This window comes from Haliotis asinina, chromosome 15, assembly GCF_037392515.1.
Source record: "Haliotis asinina isolate JCU_RB_2024 chromosome 15, JCU_Hal_asi_v2, whole genome shotgun sequence".
Lineage (NCBI taxonomy): Eukaryota > Metazoa > Mollusca > Gastropoda > Lepetellida > Haliotidae > Haliotis > Haliotis asinina.
The window spans coordinates 6204055-6222550 of NC_090294.1; the positions used below are offsets into that span (position 1 = coordinate 6204055).

The following is an 18496-nucleotide window of genomic DNA, read 5'->3' on the forward strand; positions in this document are numbered from 1 at the left end:
GGATATGTCATCTTCTGATGACTCTTGTTAAATCATCTAACCGATTAAAATTGGCAACAGAAATCATGCAGAGGTTCCATTAAAGAGATAAAAGGATTTCTTGTATATATTTTATCAAAGTTTCAGACCTGTCAGTTTGTCTGAACAATTTTTGTTGACTCTGGCAAGCTAGGTTGTAATTAGCCTAATTAGCCACTGTGAGAATGCTGTGAGAGCAAAGAGAGATAATAAAATTATTGGGCCGACCCATAGATGCATTCAGGATATAGTGGGGATTTACTGAAACATATACCCTGGAGATATCGAGGATGACATAAGACATGCAAATATGACACCTTGTTTTGTTTACTGTGTTTTTAGCAAATATACACAATATCAAATTTTTCTCACACATATCTGTCTATGCAAGCATGGAATATAATGTAATGTGACTGTCATAGCCACTGGAATTAGAAAGCATGTGATGGACCATATGAGTCTGATAATGATGATTTATGTCAGATATGTAAAGTGCCTGATGGTGAAAACCACATTTAACATTATTTTGTTTCAGATAACAATGTAACACCCAAATTGAATAAAAATTCACGCGGAACTGGGTCTACATTTTCTAAGCTGTCTTAAGTTAATGTTAATGTTTGGCAGTATGAATATTTAAGTGCTTAGAAATCTTCATGGTAAAGATGTATGTCTGTGAACTGTTTTGTCTAGAACATCAAGAGGTGTCCATTTGTTCATGTCTTATTGGCAGTGGGGTAGCGGAGTGGTTAAAGCATTCAACATCACATCAAATTCTCCACATGGGTAGCATGTGGGAAGCCCATTCTGGTGTCCCCTGCCACGATTTTGCTAAAACAGCGTAAAACTGAACTCACTCACTTGCTCACTCATTGTCTTATTCAGATTCAATTTTCAATCTTTTAAAGTATGGAACACCTGTTAAGATACAATTTTAGGTATGGAGGATATGATGTGTCAAAGCTGATTTCATAGGAGATTGTAGAATTGGGCTTTGTGGGAATATAGCCTATAAAGCAAACATCAATACAGCATAAGTTTCGTTGTTTTGTGATTTTTTATAAGTAAATCTTTCATAACATTTTTGCTTAATTTTCAGTAGCCATGTTTGCTTGATGAAGTAGGTGGGACTTGTTGAGTGACAATTTTGGCTATGTCATGGAGGGTTTCCATCCAAGGGAGACAACCTTATATCCTGATTGTACCACATGGGTAATACTGTCCATCGTTGTCATTGTGCTTGTGGTGTTTCAGGAATTTCTGACAAAGTCTGCCGAGGTTGTCATGGCAATCAAATCCCAGAAGAAGAAAGCTCTGAAGCATCATGTTGTTGATGGTAATAAGATCATCATTCTTTTCTGTTGATGTGGATATGAGGAGAAAGATATTTGAAAAGACAAATGAATGTCCTCCTTTGAAATAAGTTGTAGTCATTATACATAGTAACCGACTGTGGTTAATTGTTATTGGCATGTATGAGTGCTGTCCATTGATGTTGCCATTGTGGGCAGAGGGCCTCCATGTTGTTTTCTATCAAGTGTAGTGCAATGGGTGAAGCATGTGGCCTTTCTCAACAAAATCCGAGTTCGGCTGTCATCCACTGCATGTGCTCTGGCCTACATCTGCTCTACCTTTCACAAACCTAATGGGTTTGCTCATTGCTGTGCACCGGCTGCTTCTCATATACACATTCTGTGCTCTGGTCCATCTTATCCTTGTTTGCCAGTCGTTATGTGTTACCAAGAGCAAGTTGGAATGCCAGGTAACCATGTCAGAAAATTGTACTTCAGAAACACTAATCTTATCAGAACACAACCTGGTATTTGACTGTGAATTTGTGAGCAGATCTCCCCGCTAGCTGGTATTGCCAGCTATCATTAGACCTGTGAAGACCCTTGATAGAATTAGTCTTCAGCGACCCATGCATGTCATAAGAGGCAACTGATGGCATGGGCTGGTCAAGCTTTCTGACGTTTTTGACTGATGTCGTCGTATCCCAGTTGCGTAGATTGCTGCACATGATGTTTGTCACTGGAGTCAGTCCTCAGTTATTTAAAAACCGCTGACATACAGGTGGAATATTGCTGAGTGCGACTTAACTGTTGTGGTGAGTTAGGTTTGGCTCATCTTCGGAGATGACTTTATGTTTCAGCTCTTGAGAAGCAGGCCAGTATTCCACAGGAGGCCAAGCTACGACTGTCAGACTTGGAGGTCAGATACTGTGTACACATGATAGAGAAACATGGCGAGGACTATAAGGTATGTCAGAGGATCATTGCAAGAAGTTCTTCACTTGTCATGAGGGGAAATGGACTGATGTACCTTCATGCTCAGGAAACATAAACAAATATCGAGAGTACATCATCCAATGGGCCCCAAGAGACAAGTGAACAAAGTATTTAGCTTTTCGAAAACCTCAATGTTCATTTTGAATCGTTTGAATCACTGGTACAAAATCTTTGGAACTCTTGCTAGATTTTGCAGACAAAAAGGAAAACTGACAGAGTTATCTCCCTTCCATTAATTTGCATATGCAAAACATCGGTAATTTCTGTACATCATACATAATTAAATGTTTTTCAAGATAAAGAATTACTATCCCATGTTACTCGCTTGTAAGCGGGGTACATTGAAAATGATAGAAGAGTGTCAGAAACACACAGTTGCGTTTGAGGTAAGATAACAGTAGATAGAGCTTACTGAAACTATCAGTATTTGAAAGTGTTTTCGATGGTTATGAAAACTGACATCTATAATGTGTTATCAATAAACATCGTTTATTACTGGGTTACTTCTTACTTTTTTGGTTAGCAATCCATGCACAAATCACCACTCACCAGGGACATGAAATCCACTGAATTCATATTTACATTTTTCGCTTTTTTCGCACAAATTTTCTTCTCTGGTATGTATTAATGACTGATCTGGTTATTGATTACGCTGCCTAAAAAAATTAAATGTTTCTCAGGCACATTTTTTTTTTCAAAAGTGACGAGGATGGTAGGACTTTTATTTTACTTTGGTCAGTAAAAATAATGAGGGAGGAACACATATTTATTTTTTCCCTCAGAATTACAGCTTGGGAAGTTTAGCATGTGTTAATAAGTTGTAGATTTAGTCACAGTCATTCTTACACTCTCATTCTTATAGTGGACTAGTGAATAACCAGGATGCGGCTAAGTTAAAATTATTTTCTTTAAGTGACAATAAAAAAATGCTGTGCACTTAAATAAGAGTTATGTGCCAATGCTTGAGAGACTTTTCAATTTTTTTATTTAGCTTTATCGATCTGTGTGCTATATTGATAACCAGCTCTACCAGTTGATGGTTGAAACATGAGGGTTTAATTACAGGTTGGTAATGAAAGAATCTGGCTTCAAGGTATATACTGTCACAGATTTTGTCACAGTATGTCTGTGGTACAAGCTGTTGTGGATGTATTGAATGATTATTCTGTATTGTATATATTGTGATACCAACGTAATGATTCATTGTTGTATCAGTAGTCCAGTGTTTTCTGATGAAAATTATATCAGGTACCACAATCAGCCAATAGACCAAGAAAACCAGTGAAATGATATCCTTTCCCGAGATGATTTCAACTCAGCCTTTTTCAGAAGTGTTAACACAATGACTGAGTCTCACAAGTATACTCGTAGTATCAATTCTAGTTGAATTTGCCACTATGAGTTATCTTGTAGCTACATCATTGGTATTTTAAGACAAAGGCAGAAGAAACACACGTCTCCTTTCATTCTTTGTTGCATGGCGTTTTTAGTTACCACGAGGAGATGATTGCTTCTTGTGCCTGGTTTGCTGGCATGTGAAAATTGTTTTAAAATACCACAGATATTGCTACGAGATAACTCCTTGTGGTTAATTTGAGCAGACATTTATACTACTAGTACACTCACGATGGCAGTCAACGTGTAAAGTAAGGACTCATATCATAATGTGAACAAATATTTTTTCACAGGCAATGGCACGGGACCCAAAGAACTATTACCAGGACACACCCAAACAGATAAAAAAGAAAATCAACCGATTTAAGAACATTCCCGAGCAGTATGAGGCCTACCTTCGCTCAAAAGGTGAGAGTGGATCTACCATGGAAACAACATGACACAACTCACTAATGGCACACATGTGTCTCCATCTCTAGAAACGGGTGCTTGGTGAATCTGGGTCCAGGGTTGATACACATGCAGGTGGTGACATCTGGAACAGTCCCTCAGTGCCTTTATAGGAAAGCTCTGCTCTGCTCTGTCATACTGACAATAGCGAAATGAGTCTGGTCAGTTTCGTGTAAATGCAAGGTTTAAATTGATTTCATTTTGTGATTCATCAAACTCATCCTTCTTCACAGAGTAAAGATTAGTATTAGCCAGGTTACCAGACAGTGAAAGAGAGTTCTAAGATGTGTTTATGTACATGATTAATGCATACTGGTCTCTTTCGTGCTTCAGATTATTGTGGATTGTAATGACACAGCCATTTAATGTCCTTTGGAAGCTCAAACAGTATCATGGGCTAGATAGAATTAACCTTATTTGTGAGTCATCGTCATACTGGTAATTAGGGGCTTCACCACAGTAGAGAGCATGTGAATGTTCCTCCTGGATGGCTTGCTGCCATGTTGTCATTGTCAAGCAAACATGATAAAGGGGAATAACTCTCCTTGTAATTTTATTCCACTGAAGTTAGCCAAGTGATTGTTAAATGTCCATTGTTAAGAAAAACTTTGCTTAATTGTCAGGATTGGGTTAGGATTGTTAGGCTGCATAAAAAAATTGAATGTTTCTTTGGCACATTGTTTTAAAAAGTGACGAAGGTAACATACTCTGATATTAATGTTTGTTATGGTTTAACTGTGACACATTGACATGGAAGAGCACCTTGTACCTCATCATTGGAAAAGATAATCTGAAAAGAAACATACTTTGAACACAATAAATTCTTTTGAATCAATTCAGTGTTTGTTGTGATTGTGTTACCAAGAGAAACATTTTACAGAAAATGTAATAATGATTGTGATTGCACCTTGTCATGTCTTAGTGTATTTTCACATGATTTTCAACCCTCACAGTTAAACAAAGTTTTCTAATCAACTAGCAGTGGACATTTAGACAAAGTCTGATTTGTTGCAATTCCATTTTGTTTGTGTGTTGTTTATCGCCACACAATTGCTCAGCTATAGGATGATTATCTGTAAATGACTGAGTATGGACTAGACAATACAGTGCTTAACATCATAAGCATCTGAGAGGTGATCTTGCAGTTCACCAGGCCCAATGATTCCTGAAAGATTGTGTAGAATGGCCATTGTCACTAGGGGTAGAATAGGCCTTCGGCATCGGTTCCCAGTAGCGCAGATCGATGCTTATGATGTTGATCACTGAATTGTTTGGTCCAGACTCGATTATTTACAGACCGCAGATGAAATAAAACTAAACTCACTCACTCATTCACCATTGTCACAAGGTGTTTTAGCACATTGAAACATGAAACCAAACTCCATCACCCAAGTGTGATTGCCAACTCTATAAACCACAAACCCCTTCAAATGATGGCAACAAAAACAATTTATATACAAGCACAGAGATAGAGAAAATGTTGGAAGGTTTAAAGCTTATTGCAAATAGTTACATTTGTCCTGAAAATGACGTACCAGTGACTATTTCAGCCCAGGATATATCAGTCATGTATTTCATGTTGATGCAATCCAAGCATCTTCCTTGGAAGTCACCAGGATAACTTGATTTATGAACTAAACTTGTTGGAAAGGAACATATTTGCCAAAGTAAAAAATATCACATGAAAGCACAAATACTCCTCTTCACATAATCACAAGCTTTGTACAAAATCAGACAGCTTGTGAAGAAACCTGGAAAAAAGTAAAGGAACACTTGTGCTTTCATGTGATCCTTTATTTTTATTCTTCAGTATATATTGGAGAAAACCACAACAGTTCTGCTTTTTCAGTTTTTGAGATTAAATTCAGTAATTACAATTCAGTACATTTAAATCGTATATCCTCACACCTGGTCTTTCAGTGGCCTGTTCTGTGCACTGTGACCTCAGCGATTATTTGGGAAAATACAAAAATATATGATACTTATATACCATATTAGATGGTTTCAGGGTCATAATACCATAGCTAACTTAAATAAGCAACAATAGTGTCACAACATTGCACACAAAATACATTAACACAACTCCTGATAAAAAGCAGTAATACTGAATGGTAATGTAATACTGTGTGTCCTAAGTTGGTGATAATCCTGGAAATTCAGTCCTGAGATTTGAGCAAACGTGAGGTCAACGCTCATTTAAGCTTCTGAGTTATTAGTAGTGCGTAAATATGTGGAAAACTTAATGTTAACAATGCCAACAGTTGGGTTTGATTTGAATGTGTTGGACCAATCCTGGACCTTGATATTTTAACACCATGTGAATTGAATGCATGGCTTTCATTGGTCAGCATCACCATATAGTATGCTTTATGTTTTAGTAGAATTACCAATTTTCTCTAGATAATTTATGCATACAAATAATTTGTGAAAATAGACTGGGTGGAAGACTAATGTAAAATCAAATATTTGGCCTCAAAGCTTGTAACATTTACAACTGAATGAAAATGGTAGGCATTTCTGCTCAACAGTTAGAAAGTATGGTTGGCAATACAGAATTGTCATTCAATGATATCCAAGGAAATCGAAATATATAATCAATATTGCCACATTAATGATAAACATGATTCAAGAAAAGTAGAAATCTCAGACAGAAAATGTAATAATGTAATTTTAGTCGTGTTTGCACAAATATCAGATAACCTTTCATCTGGCACTAACACTTAATGAACTGAGTTGTTTGTATGCTGGCTCTTGTTCATTGGCAAGGTATTCCTTTTGTGGAATTGTTAAAGTTTGATGGTGCTTACCCAAACAGGTAATACTTAAAAATACTAAACTGTGTTGGGAACATCCTTCAACACAGTGATAATGTTTATAGCATTTCATGGTACAATTATGTTCTTTAATTACACATTGTGCTTCTTCAGTATGTTAAATCCCATTTAGCCCTCCTTTTAATACTGTAAGTCCCCTGTACCCTAGCCATGTTAACCCCTCTGAATTGGTTGTGCCAGGTCCTCGATTCGTCTGGGCACAACACCCTTCAGAGCAGATTCTCTCACTATAAATGCATCAGGATTGAATTGCACATGGTCCATTGACGCTCTCACAATAGGTTGTGCGAGTTCCTCCAACCGACTTGAAGCTACAGCACGTTTCGCTGCTCGTGTGACTGGCCATTCCACCTCCCGGGCAGCCTGGAAGCCCTCAGTTGTCCCTTTGGCTCGGGCTAACTCCATGCTTCTTGTACTGGCCGATGAGTTCTTGGCAGCTGCACTCACCTGAAATAGAATGAAGGAAATGTTATAAGTGCAGTTTGGAAACAGGTAATGAATTGTAAACAGTTATTGGAACCCATGCTGATATCCTGAAGTGCTGAAGGGCTGCACCAGCAAACTGCAGCAGCAAACAGCAACATCTTGTATTATTGGGGCACCCCTTTTCCCTCCAAAATCAGTAGCAAATGTCACACCGAAAGGAAAATGAAGTTCAAATCCTTCAGTCAACACATGCCCTGGCTCTTTATAGCTTCACATGAACCAGGACCCTGCAAGCTGGGTACACAATGTGTCAAACTACTGGATTGTCTGGTCCAGACTTCTGTATCTGCCCGTCTGACTTAAGCTGGCATTGAACTCAAAAGTCACAAAAGTCACCCCCGAAATCATTCTGACTAGTTATATTGGACTCTACTGTCAAATAATGTACATTATTTGCTCCTAATTGAGGGACCCGTGAAGGTTCCAGAGTAGAATAGGCCTTCAGCAACCCATGCTTGCCATAAAAGACGACTACAGTTGTAAGAGGCGACCAACAGGATCGGGTGGTCAGGTTCGCTGACTTGGTTGACACATGTCATCGGTTCCCAATTGTGCAGATCGATGCTCATGTTGTTGTTCACTGGATTGTCTGGTAGAGACTCAATTATTTACAGACCGCCGCCATACAGCTGGAATATTGCTGAGTGCGGCGTAAAACTAAACTCACGCATTGTATCAGTCATCATTGTATCAGATTGCATAGATCATTGCTTATGTTAGTCCTTTGATTTTCTATTCCATACCCAATTGTTTGTGGACAGAAACCATGGGATTGATGAATGTAATTTTACCAGTAAAACAACCAACCAGTGACTACATGTGTAAGACGTGTAGTAATACGTACAGTCCATTGTGGCTCTCTGAAGGGCCCTGGGTTCCTCTCTTTAGGTGTGGCAAGAGATTCCACCCTTTCAGATGCCCGGGCCTTGAGGGCAGGAGCAGGTATGATGGTCTGAACCTGTCTGGAAGGCTTGAAGTCTTTATGGTATTGTTTGTGTTGTGCCAGTTGAGTTGTGCGGGCTCGCTCTCCACACTGAGCTGCTCCTTCCTCCACTGTCCAGATGGGACTCACTCTGCCACAGCTGTAGAAAAACTCTGGCCTGGAAGATAGAAATAGATGTTTTAACAATATAAAGATTTGAGGTAAGCACGATAAGTGGACTAAGAGGCAGCTAATGGGATTGGGTGGTCAGACTCACTGACTTGGTTGACACATGTCATCGGTTCCCAATAGCACAGATCTATGCTCATGCTGCTGACCACTGGATTGTCTTATCCAAACTTGATTATTTACAGACCGCCACCATATAGCTGGAATATTGCTGAGTGCGTAAAACAAAACTCTCTTAATATATGGTAACTAGGTTTTGTGATACAGTCATTACTAAATACATGATAACTAACTTTTTTGATACAGTCATTACTGAGGACATAATGACTGGGTTTCATATTACAATGATTACTAAATACATGATTACTGAGTTTTGGTTCTGTAAATACTAGGCACAACCAGGTTGTTGAAAAAGTACTGTAAAGTAAGTACGACAGCGGTCTATGTTGTGATTGTAATGCACATGATCAGGCAGTATGCCTTGATATGAGCGCCATGTAATCAGATTATTACTGTTGCATTGTAAGTGGGTTTCGTGTCACTGTGATTACTAGATAACTACTTCAACACAACGTGGAAAACTAGATAAAGATATTGAAGGAAATCGGATAGCTTGATCCAAGTTTACTGGGTTTGAGGCTATGGCTATGCGAGATAACAGATAAATTAAGTAAGTCTTAAACAACAATCCTGTTTACATTGAACGAAGAGATGTTTATGAACAGATGACCGATAGTAACTGTACATTGGTTGCAGTCAGAGACAAAGAAAACAATCCCAAGTAGCTATGGCTACCTGTGTTCCAAATATTCCTGATGTGTCCTCTTGGGCTTGGCTAGTTCTGTGATTCTCTGTGATGCTGATGTCGCCATGGCTTTAGGACTGACGTTCCATAGTACCGATGACCTCCCACAGCTGTAGAAGAATATTGGACTGAAAGCAGAAAAAAGCCCTCTGAACTGTTGATTGGGACGAGCACCGGAATGGTCATTGAAAATATAGCCTTTATGGTCTAATGGGGAAGACGTCTGCCAGGAACACGGAAAGGCGACTCGAAACAGACGTTAGAAGATGGCATTTGTTTATTCGGTTCCATAGCTGGTGCTTGGAACCGACGTTGATACGGACTAGTACAAGTGGTACCTACTGTGGGCGGGTGAGCAGAAGTTAGATCTAGTCGTCTGCATCATAATGTTGCATATATGTAAACATCTTCATTTTGACATCAAGACATGGAAGTCGTCTACGTGCACACCAGCAGTGTAATGGCAGTTGTTAATTGAGCCAAGGGTAACACCAATAGCTGTCCTCGTCGACGATTGAAGCGGTTCAAGATTACAATAAACGGCTTAAAAGCCAAAAGACCACTTCAAGTTATGTTTCAGAATTACAAAAGAACGCTTCGTGAAAGACTATCGGTACTATCTTCAACACTTACTGCTTGAAGTAATCCTTCTGTATTCTCCCTACCCGCAGATACCAACTAACCTGACCGCTGTCTTGTTGTCAAGTGAAACAAACGCTACAGTGACGTTCAAAACATCCTACCCCTGGTCAGATGAAACGAGACCATGTTAAGTTCGTGAACCTGACGCCTGATTCATTTCGGGGTGGGAGAGCAGAAATCTAGCGTCACATCTACCCGATCAAACTGTGGTATCGACCTCACCACGACACTCGACCCCATCGCTGTTACAGATGCATATACGTAACGCTTATTATCCTTTGAAGACGCTTGGCAGAGTTCCATGACACCCCGTCAGCCCGTTGAAGTCTTTTGTAGTAGGTCGGTAAGAGTAATGACGGATTGATACACTGCTATCATCGAGGGGTATTTGTATCAGTTGTTGTAACACGAGTTGTGTATTAAGAAGCTTACTGCGCACAGTCCATTGCTTCCTTTCACAGATTACAAGAGTGTTCTTTTGAATATCGATGACACGGTGTCTGTTTTTGATAAGACATTTTGGTTCACAGATTACTCAGGCGTGGTGTACACAATCTGGCATCACGTATCCAATGCATGGTGCACTTACGGACATTTGATACGATCCATGGGGAATACGTGCGATTTCTGTTGGGCACGGATATCAGTTTATGAGAAATCTTAACGCCCTTAGCTTTGCGTGTACCCAGTCAAAACACTTGCTGAACTGTTCTCCTATTGTCAGATTTAATCACGTTCTATGGATTTAGAAGGTTAAGTTGTGGGTTAGATTAGGTATCTATGCTATCTGACAATGATGTTTCGCGCCCCTTATATGCTTGCAAGATTGGTTGTATGTTCGGGACATCGACAATACTTTGTTTTAATTTAGTTTTTGGCCTGTATATAATTTTGTATAAATCCAAGCTGTCCCTAACCGATCTCTATTTTCCTGTATACGGGTGACATAGTACACTGTGACTTGGACGTGGACAGTCCGTGCAATTATCAACGAAATCAGTGGATGATGAAGGGGCCAGGGCAGTGATCTGGTTAAGTGGGTGTGTGACATATTCCGCGACAAGATGCATAACAGTCCAAATAGGCAACTAACTGATTGTCTATGTTGGTTTCTTTCTGGAAGTTCCTTTTAGGTGTGGCTAGCTCCGATACCCTGGATGAGGCGACTGTTGTCCTGGCAGACTTGGGGATCGGCCAAAGCATGTCCTGGGTGCCCCACTTCACATTCGGCCTGAAAGTAAACACATCTGTTAAACTGTATACCGACATCAGCTATACTAGGCAACACCTTACACGTTGTTAAGTCTCTCAGTGGAGGGCACTGGGAAGTACAGACAGAGCCTAGATTTCCGAAGGCCTTTAAGCGCGAAGGCAGTTGCATGTGCCATTCATTAACATTAATTTACTACTATCTACTATCTTCGCGCTAAAAGAAGTTTGAAAATCTGGGCTCAGGACTACTGGACGAATATAATGTCTAAAGAGAATACGCCCAATGCTTCCATCGCTTATCCATCCAGTAAATGTTTGCATGAGTATTACAGTCCTATTTATTTATAGTCCTATTTACTTGTGGACACTAAGTGTAAGGATATTTTGTCTGCTCGGAGAGAACAGAAGGGCTGTTTTCTTTTTATTTGATCCGATTACCTGTGCTGAGAGTATGTCTCTACCGATCAGGGAGTGATACCTACAGGGCCTGCCCTGCTCCAAGGCTGTGCTAGGCCCATGTATGTACAGTAATTCTATCCTTAAAGAGACGTCTAGATAGACGGATAGTACAGGACTCTTCTGTTATTTATATTTTTGATCGATATTACCATTTCAACTATTAATCAGTGAAAGGACCTCAGTCTGTCATTTACAGTTTTTCAGGAATGTCATATCAGCTCTTGATTATTTATTACCTTAGAGACTTGTGCAAGTCTACTATATTGACAACGCCTCGGTTAACACATGGTACGATCTATCTTGAATAGATTTATCTCCACTAGGTCAAATGGGATCATTTATTCAGTGCCAGAGATGTAATTCTGTGACGTAACTCACCCGACGCTGGTCCACCATTCCACTTTGGGCTCCTTCGGTTTGGACAGCTGTAGAAGGCGATCCCTGGAAGGCAATGCGGGGACACTGGTTAATTACTCTATGGCCGACGGAAGTATTGCTTATATACATTATGATTTTGGATTGGTGTAAAAAGCTTAACTACACTAATATTTGTATATGTACCTAGGGGCCACCAACAACAAACGTCACTCTAAGATCGAAACAATTCGGATATTAATATTTATTGGGTCGTAAGTTGTTTCATGTTGAGTTGGAGCTCCTCATGTTTCCCTCGCAACAGCTATGAACCCACAAATATCGATTTCGATTTGTTTGTCTGTTTTCCCACATCTGGAATTTTCAGAACTACCCCGCTACACTCTACAGATAATGTTGCTAAAACACCCATTCAGTTTAAGTTTGGTATTTACTTATATGCTGGAATATATAATACACGTGGTGCTGTCTTACCTCCCTCGTTGCCGAATTCGTTCAAATTCCGCTGAAAGGAAAGTACAGCTGAAGTTAAAGTGGAACAGAACAGCACTCAGTTATAGTTACGATAATACAAGTATAACGTATATTGCTGAAGTGCAAGTTTACACATTTGAAGCTCTATATCTGAAAGGTTTTTCTACAAATAAGTGCATGTTGGGGATATAAAACATAAACGAATCAATCAAGGGCTTGGATAATACCTTGGTTTACCTTTAGAGCTGTATAAACAATGCTTCGTTGTAGATGTGATATTCAGAAACACTATGGACATACACTCTAAAGTGAGTGAGTGAGTGAGGTTGGTTTTACGCCGCGTTTAGCATTAGTCTAGCAATATCACGGCGGGAGACACCATAAACGGGCTGACCCCACTGACTCACTCAAAAAGGCTTTTTGGTATGAACGTGTTCCAGATTAGCAAGGTTTCAGTGTATGCAGTCAAGAGAAATTTGTGAAAGTGATAGGATGTACTCTCCAGCGAGAAGCTAAGTGTGTAACTGATACGCTGTGTCCTGGATATATCAGGCTGTCACAGACTGGGACATGGGGGATTAGGTGTACGATGTTATTGAGAACGAACGGTGGTTAATACATGTATCCTACTTTGCTGTAGTACATGCTGTAGAGCACATGGAAAGTGTTAACACGGGTTAATTCATTCAGGGAGAGCTGTGGTTAGTTTTGTTACCAACTGTTGCCATGTTAACCTCCTTAGTTCACACGGAGATATTCCTCAAGTGTATGCAATAACACAACCAACAGTGTTGATGCCAATGATACGTTTGTACATTTATGACAGGCGTCATCCAGACACTACAAATGAGCCAGTTCATCGTGAACTCGCATACGTTAGAGCACATATACGTGCTATGAGCATCACGATTCTACAATGTCTAGTTGAGATAGTGGTGATAAGATATCACGGACAAAGGTTACGTACTTCCGCGAACCTTATCAATCTGTTTTCCTTCCACAGCAGCCCGGTACCGCGATGTAACTAGAATACTTCGTTGATCTGCGCTAAAACTCTCACTCTGCCATCACAACAGGTGGTATTTACTCACTGGCCATGTCATACTTGCGTGTCTGACATTAGTCAATTGATAAATCACTGTTTACGTGTTTCCAACAATCGTAACTGCAAAATTGTCCAACTGACCGAAAGTTCGCGACGTTGACGCCACACGTGGTTGCCATAGTATGACTGATCGGAAGTTGGCGGTTTAACGTTGTTGCCACGAAAACAATTCTGTGATGTCGCGACACTGATTCATGGTGTCTTCTGACATGTGGTATCAGTGTGTTCTACTTTTTGCGCGGGAAATCTGATTTTTCTCTCGAAATTATCATCAATATCATCGATTGGTTTGCATCCAAATTTTTGAAAGAAGAGGGCATGTAACTACAGTCTCAAGTATCAGGTCCCGTCGTTGTGTGACTAAGTGTGCAACTTGTAGAAGTGTTAATCACGAATATTACCGTACGTCGTAATGACAGTGCGTATTGATTATCACACATGGACTTACCTAGCCTCTTAGGAATGCCCCCGGGTCGATTGCTATGGTTAGATGTTTAGTGTTACACCGGTAACTATGACTTAAATGAAGTCATAATAACGACAGTGATAAATGAGTAAAAGTGGAGATGCTAACTGGTTTAAATACGATTCGACAATTACGCTACCCTTCCGTAACAGTAATTCGTTATTCCGGACAATGTTTATTTGGACGGCTTTTATGGAATGGATTCTCCCGGTTTTCATTATCGTATGATCCTGCAATATTTCCAGAACACTTGATACCATCACTGTTTAGTCATGATCTATAAACACCTGCTGGAGATATTGCCAAATCTACAGACGACTCATCATGCGGCAGCATTTCCTATTACTATGGAAACGGTTTACTTGCTTGTATTTATGGGCCTCATTCTGCTATACTGCAACTCTCTATGTGATACTATGAAAATAGGGCGCTGAATACCCCATGGGCACCATAAAGTGGATTCATGAACTGTAACCTGATACACTATTTACCACACCACACGACGACTCTGTCAACATAACGCGGGGTTGATGTAATCACTTCACAGAATATATATTGTTAATCAGTCAGTAGTCTGAAGGTTGATTACTTTACACAGTGTAACTGACGAACAATCGATATTCGGGGATGCATGCGAGGAAAACATGCATGTTTAGCTGTTGTATTCCCACACCATCATGCACATTAGTGTATACCGGGATGGTTGGACTGACACTCGTAGGGTACGTCATACAGGCTCTGTATGTACCGGGATGGTAGGACTAACACTCGTAGGGTACGTCATACAGGCTCTGTATGTACCGGGATGGTAGGACTGACACTCGTAGGGTACGTCATACAGGCTCTGTATGTACCGGGATGGTTGGACTGACACTCGTGGGCCATGGGTTACGTCATACAGGCTCTGTATGTATCGGGATGGTTGGACTGGCACTCGTGGGTTACGTCATACAGGCTCTATTTATACCGGGATGGTAGGACTGACACTCGTAGGGTACGTATGTACCGGGATGGTTGGACTGACACTCGTAGGGTACGTCATACAGGCTCTGTTTATACCGTTATGGTTGGACTGACACTTTTGATGTAATGGGAAAGACATTTATAGTGATTAGTGACAAACTAGCATGCCGATGTTATTTGTAGAAAAGGGGTTAGTAGATCCGTCTCTTCTTTCAAACACAACGCTAGGGTAACGAATGGCAATAGGTACAAGTCAAACGACGGAATGGGATTATTCAACACGACAAACACGTGTACATTCACGACATTATGGGTTAATGGTGAGTCTGTTCGTGCATCATTCTACCTTTGTCGGGGAAGCCTTCTCCACGTGAGTCCATCTCGTCTACTTCTATAGAAAAAGAATTGCGTTAACATCATGAAACATGCATGATGAACCTATCGGTGTGTACACTTAGTTACTAGTGCTGGAGCATCTCGGTACAGTCATGACCCTCAGTTGACAGTAGCGAGGGATGATCTGAGACTGCTTCAGATTACAATGGGACAAAGCACACATACTCGTACCTCCCAGTTAATATATTTACTATGCCAGTTGTGTTGTGCGAGATGATAGATGTACGTTAAAGAAGAAACTACCTCGACTCGAACGGACTTCACTCCTTCTGTAAAGCAAAGACATCCCAGCAGACTTCAGAAGTCGTAAGAGCGGTTATGAAATGAGGTCTGACAATGGCAATGTATGTTTGATAACCATGGGGCGATATGGCTTAACTAACCCCCTACCCCTATTTCCCCCGTCAGTAACCTTATCACCCGGCACCCTAGACTAACACTTAGTCTCCGAATATTAATAACTTTGACAGCAACAAATAAACCCATTTAAATTTAAAAGGAACCCCGGTCAGATGGGATATCCAATCAATACATGTTTCGTTTAGGGCTTAAGCATTGCAGGAAGGACTAGGCAGTGGGGAAATTAATGTGGGACTGTGAGCTAGACTACCAGCACCCACGTGGTCCCAGGTGTCGATTGTATTTGTTGCGAGATGGAAGCTTGTGACAAGACAGGGGTTGTTGGCAGCTTGTGCTGGTCGTACTGGGGATATGGTGATGAGTCTGTCTTCAGGGATGCTTGTATTCTCTGTACAGTAATTGCAGAAAACGGAAAGATTGGCAAATGAATATATACTGTTGTTGAATGAACCTGTGCTAGCTGACATAGAGCGATGGGATTAAATACGTCAATGATTACTTGATACAAATGCAGTAGGCTTTCACATTCGTACTCAAAATGTTGAGTATGTCGAGTTATCCCAAATAAGTTCACTTCAAGTTACTACCAGATCTGTCTAATGCCAGACACCGGCTCTTATCGGTTCTCAGAAACACTTTAATCCCATTCACCTTTGAAGTATGTCTTGAACGAGTGGATTTCGAGCACACTATTGATCTGGGTAGCTGGACAGATATATTTTTTTGCGGAACTTTCGAAAACACGAATGTGTTTTGGAGGCTTTTCCTGACGAAAGTCTTTATTTCTCAACCATATAGATATCTATCAAGTTGTTACATAAGGGACGAGAAAGGGGACTTTGAAATCTGCATTCTTATCTTGGATGTTGTGTGTGCTTTTGTTGGTTACGACGTTATAAATATTTGTTTCCTGTCAGTTGTTGTATTTACAACAGTACAGTATTATTGTTGGTATGGATTCCAGCAGTACTGATAATATACTGCAGTGAGGAGGTCGAGACGTTTTCTAGGCTACCGTAATATAAGCTGAGATTAGGTGGGTTTATAAAACATTAATGTAGATTGTCAGCATTTCAATCAGTCGATATTACCTGACAGTTTTGTCAGTGCGTCTGTTCAATTAATCAGTACTATTGATCTTTTGACTCGTACATTGTTTAGGGGAGTCATGGTTACTTAGCAAAGTACAGAATTTCTTCCGAGTGGATGTTTGTTTATTTGCTCTATGATAAGATATCAACAGTGTTACTGGTACTCCCACAAATTTTAATTACCTGACAGAAACTTCAGTTATGAATGGCCAATGCATGCAGTACAGTATCAGTTTGACTGATATGCAGAAAACAAGTCTAGAATTGTAAAATATAGTACAACAAGCAATAACAAAAATTAAAGGATGATCATTTCATTATTAGTTCCGTTAATATATGATGATGGTTGTAATGGGGTATTTTACATGGTCCAGTGACTTACTTTAAGTGACTTATAACTGTTCAGTTTTATTGACTCTTATCAGACAAGACCTTTGCCGAGCATTCGTCGACTTGGTACGTCAATTAATCACTCTATCAAAACTACCTTTCAGTGGTATCGGGTTTCGTTGATATAAACCTAATACCCATGAAGTTGAAATTCTAGCAAGTCCCTTCGTGGATAATATACATCTGAATTTGCCCTTATAATAAAATACAGAAATATGATCCTACCTGACATGGTTGAGTTTGTTGCAGGGCTTCTCGGTGCGTGTTCCACCTGTCCTATCTCGTCCCTCCAATTTGACTACTCCATTGTTACACCTCGACTCCTACAAACGTCACATAGCAACACACGCGCTTGTTACGTCACGTGACTTTGATCCTCTTAACACGCGATCATTAGTTGGATTATCGAGATTATCCCGGTGTGAACGTTGGCGAGTGTAGAAGGGGGAGCGAGGGAGGGCGGTCTTAGCGACCGATAAGAAGGGGATATTGGGTAGCCGGTTACTAACATCTCGCTAGGCGTGAGACTATCGCTTTGTTTATGGAATGTGAAAGGACAGTGTTGATGATTTAACTAACAAAAAGGGACATTGTGTTTTATTCTTGAGATACAAACTTGTATTTTTTAAGGTGCACGAGAGCAGCTTCATTAAGGAAGGCTCTTTAAAGCGATACACGAATAGAAAACGTATTAATACGAAAATCCAGTATCTATATTCGTTTTGACGGCATCAGCAAATCATTTTCAGTGAAGATCTCCGACTGGAATGCATCTTGGAATTAATGCAGGTGTAGACTTAGAAGTTTGACCTGGAACTGGTACGAGCAAACCATGCTTGTGTTAATTTATGACTAAGTGGCTAGGGCGGTCAGGCTCACTGACGTTGTTTGTGCTAACATTATGTACTAACTGCTTAGACCGATTTTCATTATTCCAATCAGTGGATTGTCTGGTCCAGAATCGATTAGTTCCTGACCGCCGCTGAACATCTGGAATTTTGCTAAATGAGACGTTATACAACGAAGCAAATAAACAGGAAGTTCTCAAGTACACATACGAACGGCTTAGTAATGCAGAGATCTTTGTAGTACGAGGACCGTCACCTGAACCTGTTAACTGCATATGTAATAGTGGTAACAATATTGATCAATATTGATTTGATAATACCACCTTGA

The 18496-nt window shown here is 40.2% G+C and overlaps 2 protein-coding genes across 4 annotated transcripts in view; one reads left to right on the forward strand and one right to left on the reverse strand.

Annotated features, from left to right (window-relative positions):
• Nucleotides 1–18496, forward strand: part of LOC137265581 (nucleolar protein 16-like) — a 31959-nt gene that overhangs the window by 8868 nt on the left and 4595 nt on the right. For all 3 annotated transcript variants that reach the window (XM_067801003.1, XM_067801002.1, XM_067801001.1), the window contains 3 exons: nt 1273–1354; nt 2171–2277; nt 3995–4109. In XM_067801003.1, coding sequence (XP_067657104.1) covers nt 1273–1354; nt 2171–2277; nt 3995–4109 — 304 coding nt within the window. The remainder of the gene's footprint in view (nt 1–1272; nt 1355–2170; nt 2278–3994; nt 4110–18496) is intronic.
• On the reverse strand, nt 5583–17651 carry LOC137265583 (sperm microtubule associated protein 2-like). Its single transcript, XM_067801004.1, has 7 exons — nt 17546–17651; nt 12550–12580; nt 12079–12141; nt 11123–11260; nt 9378–9515; nt 8316–8571; nt 5583–7432 (listed from the first exon to the last, which is right to left on the reverse strand). Exons 1-7 carry the CDS (start codon nt 17550–17552, stop codon nt 7139–7141), a joined length of 927 nt encoding a protein of 308 aa, XP_067657105.1. The 5' UTR covers nt 17553–17651; the 3' UTR covers nt 5583–7138.